Consider the following 14,630-nt stretch of genomic DNA (forward strand, 5'->3'; position numbering starts at 1 on the left):
GTTGCTGTCTAAATACCAGACTCCAGGTGGGGCGGGCTCTGCGCATGCGCACTGCTGCTTTCCTGGCGACTCCGCCCACCGTTTCCGGCTTTAGATTTCCCACAATTCTCCGTTTCTCCCGTCTCGTCCCTTCTTCCGGTGTGATGGCGGCGCCCATGGCTGGGATGCTACGAGGGGGTTTCCTGCCCCTGGCGGGTAAGGGGCGGCCCAGGCTTGACGGCGCGGAGTGATCAATGGTCTCTAGTCCTCGACTCCCCTTCTCCACTATTGATTGATCCTTCTATAATCTCTGACCCTAGACAATACCTGATGACCCCTGGGCTCTGGCTTGTTTGCCTCCATTGGATTCCGTGACAGATTTTTTGTAGTAGCAGCGACCCCATAAAAATGCCCACGACGACCATCGTATTTCTTTACTACGGCCCAGTGCCCTCTCTTTCGATGAATGTTACCCTCTACCCATCCCTAATTAACCTCCCCAGTCTCCTCAACCTATCTTGGCATGATGCCCCTTTCTAAAGGTCTCAGTTTAAAGGTCATCATCTCAAGCCTTCCCTTGCCTCTGCAGGACAACTATCCCCTGTTAAAACTATCTTGCACTTTTTTAAAATCTATTCTTTTGTCTATCACATCTATAGATTCTTATTTTTTCATCTCCTATATTAGAATCCATAAGAGCAGAACCAATGTTCGTTGGCCATTGCCAGCTGATGGTCTGGTGCCTAACATGCAAAAGATAGTTTAGATGTGGGGGGCACATTCAGGGTTTATTCTTGGATCTGCTTTTGTGACTACCTGTAGTGATGGCTGTTGAACCTGGTAGGCTGCATTTAAGGCAAGTGCCTTAATCCTGTACTATCTCCTCTGGCTCCTAATGAGATATTTTGAGTATAGAATGTATAGCAGGTACAGAAATGAATGCTTCATATATATTATTATTATCAGTTGAGTTGATAATCTGGCAGAAGAGAGATTAAAATTTTATTTAATCTGGAGATTGGAGCGATAGTATATCAGGTAGGATTCTTGCCTTGCATGTGACCATCCTGAAATTATCTACAGCATCCCGTAAAGGCCCTTGACCCTGCCAGGAGTGAGCCCTGATTACAGAACCAAGGGTGTAGACTAAAACCGATCCCCGCTAAATTTTTTTTTCCTATCTGTTCCAGAGTCCTAGCTTGTATATATATATATATATATATATATATATATATATATATATATATATATATATATAATTTTGGGGCCACATCTGCTGACGCTCAGGGGTTACTCCTGGCTATGCGCTCAGAAATTGTTCCTGGCTTGGGGGACCATATGGGATGCCTGGGATCGAACCACGGTCTGTCCTGGGTCAGCCATGTGCAAGGCAAGTGCCCTATCACTACACTACTGCTCTGGCCCCAAAGTTAGATTTGTATTGAGACCAGGGAACTGGAACATAGGACTAGATTGCATACATTGCATGTACACGTCTCTGAAGATTCCAAGTACTGCCAGGTCTGAGCAGTATGGCACCCCCAGCATGGAATAACTGAGGTGCCACTAGGAGTGGCTACTAAACTCTGCTGAGTAGCCTACCAGAGAATAAGTTCTTATAACAGTGTTGGAAATGACTGAAAATGGGAAACTCTAGCCCTAGATCAGAGGTCTCAAACTCAATTTACCTGGGGGCTGTAGGAGGCAAAGTCGGGGTGATCCTTGAGTGCAAAGTCAGTAGTAAGCCTTGAACATTGGGGGGGTGTGACCCAAACAACTAAAACAAAACAAAAAAAGATTCCTCTAGGGCAGGGCCACAAAATGTATGGAGGGCCTCAAAGCGGGCCGTGAGTTTGAGACCTCTGCCCTAGATACTTTATTGAAGGTGTCAAGGTCACTTTGGTTTTCCTTTTTTGGGGGGTTCACACCCAGCAGCGCTCAGGGGTTACTCCTGGCTCTGCTCAGAAATCGCTCCTGGCAGGCTCAGGGGACCATAGGGAATGCCGGGATTCGAACCACCTTCCTTCTGCAATCAAGGCAAATGCCTTACCTCCATGCTATCTCTGGCCCCAACTTTGGTTTTCAACTGGTTCCCTTTCCTTATCTTTCACATGGTTCCAGTATTTCAGGCCTTTTGGCATGAAAACAAAAGCAAGGGAAGGGAGATTTATTTGAGGGAACTATAAGGGTGCTGCACATTTTTCTCACTTGCTTCATATGATACTGAAGGCTTCAGAGCAGCCATTTTCAAATCTGTATAGTGAATGAAAATACAGTTGGTGGGGCTCCACTCCAGAGTTTCTGATTTGGGTGTTCCAGGATGGGTCTTGCGAGTGTGTGGTTCTTTTTTTTTTGGGGGGGGGGGCACACTCATTTGATGCTCAGGGGTTACTCCTGGCTAAGTGCTCAGAAATTGCCCCTGGCTTGGGGGGACCATATGGGACGCCGGGGATCGAACCTAGGTCCTTCCTTGGCTAGCACTTGCAAGGCAGACACCTTGCCTCTAGTGCCACCTCAACGGCCCCGAGTGTGTGGTTCTAATGAGTTTTTCTGGGTGATGCTTATGTGGCTGATTTGGATTAGGGTGGGGACTGGGATACTTTTCCAGCCATTGCCTTAAACCAGACTTCTTAAACCTTTCTGCTCAGGACCCCATTATGTTTTTTTTGTTTTATGCTTTTGGGTTTTGTGTGTTTATTTGTTTTTAGGCCACATCCAGCGGCATTCAGGTTACTCCTGGCTCTGCACTCAGAAATCACTCCTAGCAGGCTCGGGACCATATGGGATGCTGGGGATTGAACTCTGGTTCATCCCAGGTCGACCTTGTTCAAGGCAAATGCCCTACTGCTGTGCTGTCACTCCAGCCCCACAGGACCACTTTTCACCAGAGAAATGCAACCTGAGTGAGCAGTGCCAGAAACACCTGAAATTCATTATGTGGTTCAAAATCATTTTACTTTTTTTTTTTTGGGGGGGGGTCACACCCAGCATCACCAGGGGTTACTCCTGGTTCTGTGCTCAGAAATTGCTCCTGGCAGGTTCAGGGGACCACATGGGATGCCAGGAATCGAACCACTGACTGAACCACTGAACCACTCCTAGTGGCACCTCAGTTATTCCATGCTGGGAATGCCATACTTCAGAGCTGGCAGTAGTTGGGATCTTCAGAAACTTGTACATGCAATGTATGCAATCCAGTCCTATGTTCCACTCCCTGGTCTCAAAACAAACCTAACTTTGGGGCCAGAGAAGTAGTGTAGTGGTAGGGCACTTGCCTTGCAAGTGGCTGACCCAGGACAGACTGTGGTTCGATCAAACACCCTACTGATCTGCTATCAGCCCCAAAATCTTTTTACTTTTGTCAGTTTTTGTGACCCCATATTTAGTTTTGTGTCCCTCATTTGCAGTCCCTACTTATAGCTTAAGAAGCTAGAAATTAGACAAAGGTTAGCTAATACTGACAGGGCTAGTTACCATATTTATAATTTAAGAAAATTTTTTTTTTTTTTTTTTTTTTTGTGGTTTTTGGGTCACACCCGGCAGTGCTCAGGGGTTATTCCTGGCTCCAGGCTCAGAAATTGCTCCTGGCAGGCACAGGAGGACCATATATGGGACGCCGGGATTCAAACCGATGACCTCCTGCATGAGAGGCAAACGCCTTACCTCCATGCTATCTCTCCGGCCCAAGAAAAATTTTTTTTAATGATTCAGCAGTACCCAGTGGTGCTCAGGGCTTACTCCCAGTACTGTGCTCAGGTATCTCACTCCTAACTGTACTCAGAGGATCACATGTGATACTGGGGCATGCAAGGCAAGATTTGTACCCACTGTGCTATCTCTCCTGCTTATGAGTTTTTCCAATTTAAAACTTCCTCTTTGGCTGTTGAAGAAAAAGTTTGTTGAAAAAAGGGAAACCCGGGCCTGGAGAGATAGCACAGCGGCGTTTGCCTTGCAAGCAGCCAATCCAGGACCAAAGGTGGTTGGTTCGAATCCTGGTGTCCCATATGGTCCCCCGTGCCTGCCAGGAGCTATTTCTGAGCATACAGTCAGGAGTAACCCCTGAGCACCGCCGGGTGTGGCCCAAAAACCAAAAAAAAAAAAAAAAAGGGAAACCCCTTTAAGAATTATGTTTAAGGGGCCGGGCGGTGGCGCTAGGGGTAAGGTGCCTGCCTTGCCTGCGCTAGCCTAGGACGGACCGCGGTTCGATCCCCCGGCTCCCCCGGCGTCCCATATGGTCCCCCAAGAAGCCAGGAGCAACTTCTGAGCTCATAGCCAGGAGTAACCCCTGAGCGTCACAGGGTGTGGCCCAAAAACCAAAAAAAAAAAAAAAAAAAAAAGAATTATGTTTAAAATATCTTTTCCTGGGACCAGAGTGATAGCACCGCAGTAGGGCATTTGCCTTGTACACACTCGATCCAGGACAGACCCAGCAATCCCCAGCATCCTGTATGGTCCCCTGAGCCTGCCAGGAGCAAATTCTTTTTTTTTTTATTTTTTCAGGAGCAATTTCTGAGTGCAGAGCCAGGAATAACTCCTGAGCGCCACTGGGTGTGGCCCAAAAACAAATAAACAAAATGTTTTCCTTTGTTCTCATCTTTGCCTTTAAGGAAACATGGGTGAAATAGGAGCCTCAGAGAATCAAGAAACTTATCTGAGGTCTCTCATTTAAAGAGAAGGTTTAAGACTTCTAGCTGGCAAGTCCTTGTTTCACATTTATGCTGAGGAAGTGGTGGGGTTATTTACTCCATCCAAGACAGCTAGATTAGGAAGCTGTGTTTGATGCATTCCTTTTCATTCCAGGCTGGGTTCCGACCCTCCAGATTGTCCGCTATGGGTCCAAAGCCGTCACTCGCCACCGACGCGTGATGCACTTTCAGAGGCAGAAGCTGATGGCTGTGACTGAATACATCCCCCCCAAACCAGCTGTTAACCCAAGATGTCTGCCACCTCCTCCCAGACCCCCTAAGGAGGTAAGGAGAAAACTGGTGCTGGGACAGTGGCTGGCAGTGATCCTTTGTGAATCCTTTGTAGTGATGGGAGACTGCAGGAGGACACTGTCATCCACATGGATTTACCCAGAGATCCACAGTCTAGGTATCTGAGAGTATAGCTTGCTCTTGACTCTGTATTGCCCTTCTGTCTCCTGAGTATACAGGCCTCCTAGATTTCTTTCATTGATCATTTATGTGTGTTTATGTAGTTTGGGAGAGGTAGAATTTAGCCAAGCCTGGCGATGTTCAGGGCTTACTCCTGACTGTCCACAGGGATCACTCCTGGTGGGGCTTAGGGTCTCACACTTGGTATCCTGTCCCACAAATTTTTTTCCTTAAGCTAGTGTTGCAAAGCATCTAGAACAGAATCTTGTAGTATAGCACTGCTAGTGGCAGGGTCTGATTGTTCAGTATGACAGCTGTTAACCACATGTGATTTTTTTATTTGTTTTTTGGGCCACATCCAGTGACACCTACGGGTTACTCCTGGCTCTATCCTCAGAAATTGCCCCTGGCAGGCTCAAGGGACCATATGGGATGCTGGGAATCAAACCACCATCCTCCTTGGTTGGCCATGTACAGGCAAATGCCCTACTGCTGTGCTATCTCTCCGGCTTTGATGTGATTATTGAGCATGGAAGTAAGGCTAATGCAACTAAGTATATTTAATTTTAATTAAATGTAGGTCGCATATGTAGCTACTAGCCACTGCTTTGGACAGAGCTTTTCTTTTCTTTTTTTTTTTTTTTTGGTTTTGGGCCACACCCGGCGGTACTCAGGGATTACTCCTGGCTGTCTGCTCAGAAATAGTTCCTGGCAGGCATGGGGGACCATATGGGACACCGGGATTCGAACCAACCACCTTTGGTCCTGGATCGGCTGCTTGCAAGGCAAATGCCGCTGTGCTATCTCTCCGGGCCCTGGACAGAGCTTTTCACAATAGCAAATCTTCCTTTCCAGGGCCGAAGAGGTGATGCTAGATGTAAGGTGTCTGCCTTGCAAGCGCTAGCCAAGGATCCCCCGGCGTCCTATATGGTCCCTCCAGCCAGGGGCAATTTCTGAGCGCTTAGCCAGGAGTAACCCCTGAGCATCAAATGGGTGTGGCCCGAAAAACCAAAAAAAAAAAAAAACAAAAAACTTCCTTTCCACTGACTTTTATGTAGTAAATGGGTTAGTACATATAGAAATGTATTCTACACTATCAGCATAATAATATTATAATTCTATGTATAATGTATTCTATGTATAAGTAATGTATTTACAGTAATATATTCATACAGTGATGTATTCACTTGTGTATATATTTAAACTTTTTGTTTTGTTTTGTTTTTTTAGTTTTTGGGCCACACCCAGCGTTGCTCAGGGGTTACTCCTGGCTGTCTGCTTAGAAATAGCTCCTGGCAGGCACGGGGGACCTTATGGGACACCGGGATTCGAACCAACCACCTTTGGTCCTGGATTGGCTGCTTGCAAGGCAAACACCGCTGTGCTATCTCTCCGGCCCCTTTGTTTTGTTTTGTTTTATTTTTGGGTTGCTCCTGGCAGCCTCAGGGGACCATATGGGATGTCGGGATTCAAACCACCGACCTTCTGCTTGCAAGGCAAACGCCTTACTTCCATGCTATCTCTCCAGCCCCATTGTGTATATATATATTTTTAACTCTTTTTTGTTTGTTTGTTTGTTTTGGTTTTTGGGTCACACTCGGCAGCGCTCAGTGGTTACTCCTGGCTCTATGCTCAGAAATTGCTTCTGGCAGGCTCAGGGGACCACATGGGATGCCGGGATTCAAACCACTGACCTTCTGCATGCAAGACAAATGTCTTACCTCCATGCTATCTCTCCGGCTCCTCCCATTGTGTATATATATATATATATTTTTTTTTTTTGTGGTTTTTGGGTCACACCCGGCAGTGCTCAGGGGTTACAACTCCTGGCTCCATGCTCAGAAATTGCTCCTGGCAGGCACAGGGGACCATATGGGACGCTGGGATTCGAACCGATGACCTCTTGCATGAAAGGCAAACGCTTTACCTCCATGCTATCTCTCCAGCCCCCCATTGTGTATATATTTAAGTGGAGTTGTGGGCCCGGAGAGATAGCACAGCGGTGTTTGCCTTGCAAGCAGCCGACCCAGGACCAAAGGTGGTTGGTTTGAATCCCGGTGTCCCATATGGTTCCCCGTGCCTGCCAGGAGCTATTTCTGAGCAGACAGCCAGGAGTAACCCCTGAGCACCGCAGGGTGTGGCCCAAAAACCAAAAAAAAAAAAAAAAAAAAAAGTGGAGTTCTGCACAGTTTGGAATCTACTGTGATAGGAAAAAAAAATCTCTTTGGGGGCTGGAGAGATAGCATGGAGGTAAGGCGTTTGCCTTGCATGCAGAAGGATGGTGGTTCAAATCCTGGCATCCCATATGGTACTTCAAGCTTGCCAGAAGCGATTTCTGAGTGTAGAGCCAGGAGTAACACCTGAGTGCTGCCGGGTGTGACCAAAACAAAACAAAACAAAAATAACAACAACAAAAAAATCTCTTTGGGGGCCAGAGAAAATTATAGGAGTTAAAACAAATGCCTTGTGTCCTACGGACATGGGTTCAAACTCTGGCAGCACCAGAAGTACCTTCTTTTAACACAGAGCCAGAAATAGCTTCTGAGCCCTGCTGTATGTGGCCCCAAAAAACATGACAAAAAAGTCTCATGAGGGTCCGGAGAGATAGCACAGTGGTAGGGTATTTGCCTTGCAAGCGGTCGACACAGGACCGACATTGGTTTGATTGCTGGCATCCCATATGGTCTCCCGGGCCGGCCAGGAGCGATTTCTGTGCACAGAGCCAGGAGTAACCCCTGAGTGCTGCCGGGTGTGGCCCACAAAAAAAAATAAAACAAATGAACAAAAAAGTCTCATGACCCAGGCAGATAGCTTAATGTAGTGTTTTTCAACCTTTTTGTGCAAAGGCACACTTTTTTCATGAAAAAAAAAAAAATCACAAGTCACACCACCATTAGAAAATGTCAAAAAAAATTTAACTCTGTGTCTATATTGACTATATATAAAGTAATTTTCTTGAATAGAAATCAAATAAACACAAAGAAATTATTTTATAATTACTTTATTATGAAATAATGTAATTATTGGTCTATTTGTGAGCCGAAGCCGCATGTTACGGATGAAGTTGGAATTTTTCCCACGGCATACCAGACAATATCTCCCGGCACACAAGTGTGCCGCAGCACAGTGGTTGAAAAACGCTGGCTTGGGGCTGGAGAGATAGCATGGAGGTAAGGCGTTTGCCTTTCATGCAGGAGGTCATCGGTTCGAATCCCGGCGTCCCATATGGTCCCCCGTGCCTGCCAGGAACAATTTCTGAGCCTGGAGCCAGCAATAATCCCTGAGCACTGCCGGGTGTGACCCAAAAACCACAAAAAAAAAACAAAAAAAAAAAACCGCTGGCTTAATGGACTGGTTTGCTTGCTTTGCATGCTGAGTTCCTAACGTGGTCTCCAAGTACTGCCAGGAGTTACCCTCAAGCACTGTCCCTGAGCCCTTAAACACTTCCGGTGTGGCTCCAAAACTAAAATATCTTAGACATTATGGATATCTTGGATATATTCTCAGATCTCCAAGTTCCCAAACTGAGGAATATTCTATTTGTTTTGGCCATACCTAGCAGTACTCAGGGAACTGTGTGGTACTAGAGATCAAATCTGGACTCCATTATGCTAAGTCCATACTGCATCCCACTGAGGTATCTCTCCCAGCGTGACAAACATACCTTGAAACCTTGTTCTTTGGAAGTACCACCTTTTTTTTTTTTGGTTTTTGGGTCACACCCGGCTATGCTCAGGGGTTACTCCTGGCTGTCTGCTCAGAAATAGCTCCTGGCAGGCACGGGGGACCATATGGGACACCGGGATTCGAACCAACCACCTTTGGTCCTGGGTTGGCTGCTTGCAAGGCAAACGCCGCTGTGCTATCTCTCCTGGCCCCCCCCCCTTTTTTTTTTTAAATTAAATCACTATGAGATACGGAGTTAAAAAGTTGCTGATAGTTGGGTTTCAGTCAACAGTGTTCCAACACCCATCTTCACCAGTATTCATTTCTCACATTCCTGCTGTCACCCTCACCTCCTTTTATGGCAGACACTTTCCTTTTCTTTTTTTTTTTTTTTTTTTTTTGGTTTTTGGGTCACATCCAGCAGCGCTGGGGGGTTACTCCTGGCTCAATGCTCAGAAATTGCTCCTGGCGGGCTCGGGGGACCATATGGGATGCCGGGATTTGAACCACCATTATTCTGCATGCAAGGCGAACGCCCCACCTCCATGCTATCTCTCTGGTCCCTGCAGACACTTTTCTTTGTTCCTCCCCTTCCTTTTTTTAGACTCCATGGTTTGCAATACTGTTACTGAAAGGATAGCATGCATATCACTTTTCCTCCTTTCAGCACTCAGTTGTTTTATAGAGTGATCATTTCCAACTGTCATTGTCATAGTGGTCCCTTCTAACTGCACCTTCCCTCCTTCAGTACCTCCTCCTTAATTGAACACCCCAGAAGAGTTATCTTTGTTTTTTATTGTTTTGTTTTTGTGTCACACTTGGTTATGCTCAGGGGTTATTCCTGGTTCTGTTCTCAGAAATTACTCCTGGCAGACTTGAGGGACCATATGGGATACAGGGGATCGAATCTGGGTTGGTTGTGTACAAGGCAAACACCCTGTCCACTGTGCTACTGCTCTGGTCCCAGTTTTTTTTTTTTTGGGGGGGGCACTCCCGGCGGCTCTCAGGTTTATTCCTGGATCTGCGCTCAGAAATCACTCCTGGCAGGTTCGGGGGGACCACATGGGGTGCTGGGGACCGAACCTAGGTCTGTCCCAGGTCAGCCACAAGCAAGGCAAATGCCTTACTGCTGTGCTATCACTCTGGCCCCAATTTTTTGTTTTGTTTTGTTTTGGGGCCACACTTAATGACATTCAGGGGTTACTCCTGGCTATGTGCTCAGGAATTGCTCCTGGCTAGGGGAACCATATGGGATGCCAGGGATCAAACCAGGTCCCTCCTGGATCTGCCGTGTGCAAGGCAAACACCCTACCACTGCGCTATCATGCCGGCTCAATTTACTTGTATTTTTAATTGTCAAAATAACCTGAGAAAAGTGTCAGAGAGGATTGAAATAACTTAGACACTACTGCAGTCATATAAGGCTGACAGGCTCAGATGCTGGACGTTTTGGGGGCATAGTGTTCTCAGGTTTGAATCACTGATTCATAGTCTGCAGTGCCCACAAAGCCAGCCTTGGTTATAGTGTGAAGAGGGTCATTGTCTCAGATTCCAGACCCATCCTGCAGAGACCCTGATCTTTTGCTTTTGGGGGCCTGTCACTAGAGGCTCCACTTGTCCCAGAGGGAGGAAGGGGTACAAGGAAAAGGGGCACCTTCCATCTCCTTGGTCACCCTACAGGAGATGGGCCTCATCCGGCTTCTCAATCGGGAGATCGAAGCCCTGTTCCGAGACAACCGCATGATCGCAGTCTGCCAGAACGTGGCTCTGGCAGCTGAGGACAAGCTACTGCTCCGGCACCAGCTTCGGAAACACAAGATCCTGATGAAGGTCTACCCCAATCAGGTGGGGCTCTGCCCTCTCTGTCTGTCCCTGCACCCCACCATATATCTCCGGAGAGCTGAGAATTCCAGCTCTATCTCTGCCCCCTCTCAAATACCCACCAGCCCTACTCCCAGCCTCTTGGCCTGTGACTGGCTTGGGGGATCTCTCCACTTAACTTCAGCAAGTCCTTCTCACCTCCCCAGGTCCTGAGGCCTTTCCTGGAGCAGTCCAAGTACTGCAACCTGCTGCCCCTGTTTGTGGGGCACAACCTGCTGCTGGTCAGCAACGAACCCAAGGTCAAGGAGATGGTCCGCATCCTGAAAGGGGTGCCTTTCCTGCCCCTGCTTGGTAAGCAGGGCCCCTAGCAGCCTTGGGGAGCCCAAGTCAGCCATATGTCTTCGGGGACAGATCTTGAGGGCCGGATGTTGAGACCCCTCTAGTCCAGCCATGGGGCACAGGAACCCATCCAGGTGGAGATACTTAAATAACTTTAAGGAGCTATGAGCAGACATGGCTGGTGTCCCATTCCCATGCCCCATCCCACATCTTATCTCCCAGAGATGCTTCTGTGGGAAATCTGCTTTCCTGGAACTCCGGGTGGGGGACAGGAACCGGTGTGTGTTGTGTGCTTCCCCCTTACCTCTTCCATTCTTCAGGAACATTTAGGAAACATGGGTTTGTTGGGGTTCAGGCCAGATAGGTGATTGCTGGAAGGGGAGAGTTAGGGGAGGAGGACAGGGCTCAGTGTTTAACATTTGGGGGTTGGTACAAGGAGGAGTCAGATTGGGAGAGAGGCTGGGGTGAGTAGGGTACTCCCTACTGTTGGAGCATTGTTTTCAAAAAAGAATGAGCTGGGGACAGGGCCCAGGAACAGAATGCATACCTCACATGTATGAGGCCCTGGGTTTGATCCCTGGCATTGCAGCAAAAAAGACAGGCAATTTTTTTCAGGGGACCCAGCTGTCACTATGTTCCCACAGGTGGCTGCATTGATGACACTATCCTCAGCAGGCAGGGCTTCATCAACTACGCCAAGCTTCCCACTCTGGACATGGCGCAGGGAGAGCTGGTGGGCAGGCTCTCAGGCCTCATGGCTCAGACCCACGCCCTGCTTCAGCACCAACCACTGCAGCTCACGGCCTTGCTGGATCAGCACGTCAAGCAGCAACCTAAGGAGGACTCTGTGGGGACAGCTGAGGAACAGCCAGCCCCTAGCGCTGCACCAGAGTCTTAGCCAGACCACCGTCACTGGCCTGTCTATAGACACTCTACTCTGGCCACTGACAGCAACCTCAGATACCGTCCTCCCACATCTGTGTCAGAGCCGAGACTTCCTCACTTTCCGTGGCCTTCCCAGCCCAGCTGGAACCTACCAGGAGTGAGGGCTCTTTCAGCTCAGCACTCAAGACAGCAGTGTCTGAGCTAGGTCCTTTCTGTGTGGACCCACCCACATCCTTTGGGGTCCACTGTGCTCTAGTTGGCCCTTGTTTGAGAACCGACAGTGGCACTGCCCTTGTTAATTGCATGCCACCTGTTTGTTCTTTGGGATAGTCAAGTGGCTTACCTTGACCTCAACAGGGTATGCCTGCCTGTGTTGAGCAGGTAGTTAATGATGGGACAGGACACCCTGAACAAAGACTGTGCCCTGGAGTTCACCATTCAGGTTCCAGGTACACATGGAAGTTTTCTGTCCATACTGTGCCAAGTTTGGGAAGGTTGGGAGCCCTGCGTAGTGATTAAATAAAGCACATTGGATTTCTCTGGTTGTCTACAAGTCTCTTACCTTGAAACTTAATCTTGCAGTCCCTTTTTCTTTTCTTAACTTGATTGATTGATTGGTTTTTGGGCAACACCAGGGCCACTCAGGTTACTCCTGGCTCAGCATTCAGAAATCGTCCCTGACAGGCTGGGGGATCAGATGGGTTGCAGGGGGAATCCAACCTGGTCTCTCCCAGATCAGCTGCATGCAAGGCAAATGCCCCACAGCTGTGCTATCTCTTCGGCCCCTTTCTGTCCCCTCTTACTATGCACAAATCTTGCTGCATGTCCCTAAGCCTGAACCTATTCCCACAATGGCACCCCTAACATAATGTTCTAGGAAGAGCAGGACCTGGGGTTGAACCACACCCAGTGTTCTTTTTTTTTTTTTTTTTTTTGGTTTTTGGGCCACACCCGGCGGTGCTCAGGGGTTACTTCTGGCTGTCTGCTCAGAAATAGCTCCTGGCAGGTACGGGGGACCATATGGGACACCGGGATTTGAACCAACCACCTTTGGTCCTGGATCGGCTGCTTGTAAGGCAAATGCCGCTGTGCTATCTCTCCGGGCCCACACCCAGTGTTCTTTAGGGACTATTCTTGGCTCTGTTTAGGGGTCACTCCTAGTGGTACTTGGGGGATCATTTATAGTGTCAATTTTTTTTTTTTTTTTTTTTTTTTGGTTTTTGGGCCACACCCGGTGACGCTCAGGGGTTACTCCTGGCTATGCGCTCAGAAGTCGCTCCTGGCTTGGGGGACCATATGGGACGCCAGGGGATCGAACCGCAGTCCGTCCTAGGCTAGCACAGGCAAGGCAGGCACCTTACCTTTAGCGCCACCGCCCGGCCCCTATAGTGTCAATTTTAAAGTCTACTGCCACTTTGCCCAGTAGGAGTTTCTGAGCAAAATAACAAGGAGGAATCAGGTGTTTTATTTATTTTTGGGTCATACCTGGTGATGCTAGGGCTTACTCCTGTCTCTGCACTCAGTTATTACTCCTGGCAGTGCTCGGGGGACCATATGGGATGGCAGGGATCGAATCCAAGTCAGGGACTTGCAAGACAAGTACTATTTCTCCAGTCCTGCAGGAAACCAGATTATTGATGAAGGGGTTGATTCAGGCCTGTGTGTATCAAACATCCCTCTGCAGCCTGGACCCATGCCCATAGCTCATTCACAGCAATGACAGCCTATAGCATCCTGTCCAAGACCAGTTGTCCACAGTGCCCAGCTCAGTGCCCAACACCCAGGGATGCCCAATCACTGGATAGTGACTTGACTTAAAAGGCCCTTGAGACTCCTGGATGCCAGAGCTGGTCTGGTTGGCCCTGCTCAGCATTCTCTTGACTCCCAGGTTGTTGCTAGTTGCTCACTGCCCTCTTCCTGGGACTGATGTCAGAGTGGTGTGGGGCTCTGAGAGAGTGGGGTCCTGAGATATGACTCTAGGAAGGGTGAGCAAAAGTGAGCCACAGCCCAAAGGGCTGGGGGATGTGATAATGAGAGATCGGGGAAGTTTCTGAAATAGAAGAAAACTGCATTGTATGCACGTCCTGGCAGTCTCTGAGGCCTCAGAGCTAAAAATCCCACTTCTTCCCAGAAAGCAACCCTACTGAAAACTGTCAGTCCTTTTCATGCCAGTGCATTATAGATTTTTGAAGACTGATTTTTCATTAGAATGCACAACCGAACTGGACACTTGGGCAAAAGTGCTCAGCTTGAGAAAGTCGGCAGGGGCCCCTGAGTTCGGTTCTGCTTCTTCCCATTGGCTCCTGCCCTACTCCTGTGTGGATCTTCCTGGGTGGTGTGAGACCCCAGCTCCCTGGGGGGGGGGGTCATCTCCCAACAGCTTTAAGTGTGGGGGCCTCTGGCTAGCTCTCAGGAGTCTTGGCTGACTTGTGCTCTTGGCCCATCTATTGTGGTCCCCAAGAGTCGTTCATCCCTTCCCCTAACCTGATACCTTTTTGCTGGCTGAGAATTTTGCAATCTATTTCCAGAAGTCAAATGAGAAAAGGGCTTGGTGTGCTAACTGAGGTCAAGGCCAAGCTAGCTGGAGTAAACCAGCCCTGGCCTGAGGCCCACAGCTCCCGACGAGTCCTCAGTGATCATAGCCTGGAACTCTGCCCAGTGGGGACCAGACCATGTCCCCACTCCCCAGCCACCCTGCTCCTAACGGGCGCTAGGAGCCTGGCTCAGCCCTGAGTCCTCCGGGGAGCAGGGGGGCAGAGCTGAGCGGCCAGGCGCTGGGCGGGAGGAGGGCCCGGGGAGGGGGAGGCAGGGAGATCCGGCTGGAGGGGAGGCTCCCACGTCTCC

At 48.8% G+C, this 14,630-nt stretch overlaps 1 protein-coding gene across 1 annotated transcript; it reads left to right on the top strand.

The window, feature by feature from the left end:
• Window positions 1-130: 130 nt before the first annotated feature.
• On the top strand, window positions 131-12,324 carry MRPL10 (mitochondrial ribosomal protein L10). The gene is made up of 5 exons (XM_049780990.1): window positions 131-195; window positions 4,780-4,949; window positions 10,422-10,586; window positions 10,769-10,913; window positions 11,546-12,324. The coding sequence occupies exons 1-5, from the start codon at window positions 144-146 to the stop codon at window positions 11,797-11,799; spliced, it is 786 nt and encodes a 261-aa protein (XP_049636947.1). The 5' UTR covers window positions 131-143; the 3' UTR covers window positions 11,800-12,324.
• Window positions 12,325-14,630: the final 2,306 nt, after the last annotated feature.

The sequence above is a fragment of the Suncus etruscus genome, chromosome 1 (assembly GCF_024139225.1).
Source record: "Suncus etruscus isolate mSunEtr1 chromosome 1, mSunEtr1.pri.cur, whole genome shotgun sequence".
Classification (NCBI taxonomy): domain Eukaryota; kingdom Metazoa; phylum Chordata; class Mammalia; order Eulipotyphla; family Soricidae; genus Suncus; species Suncus etruscus.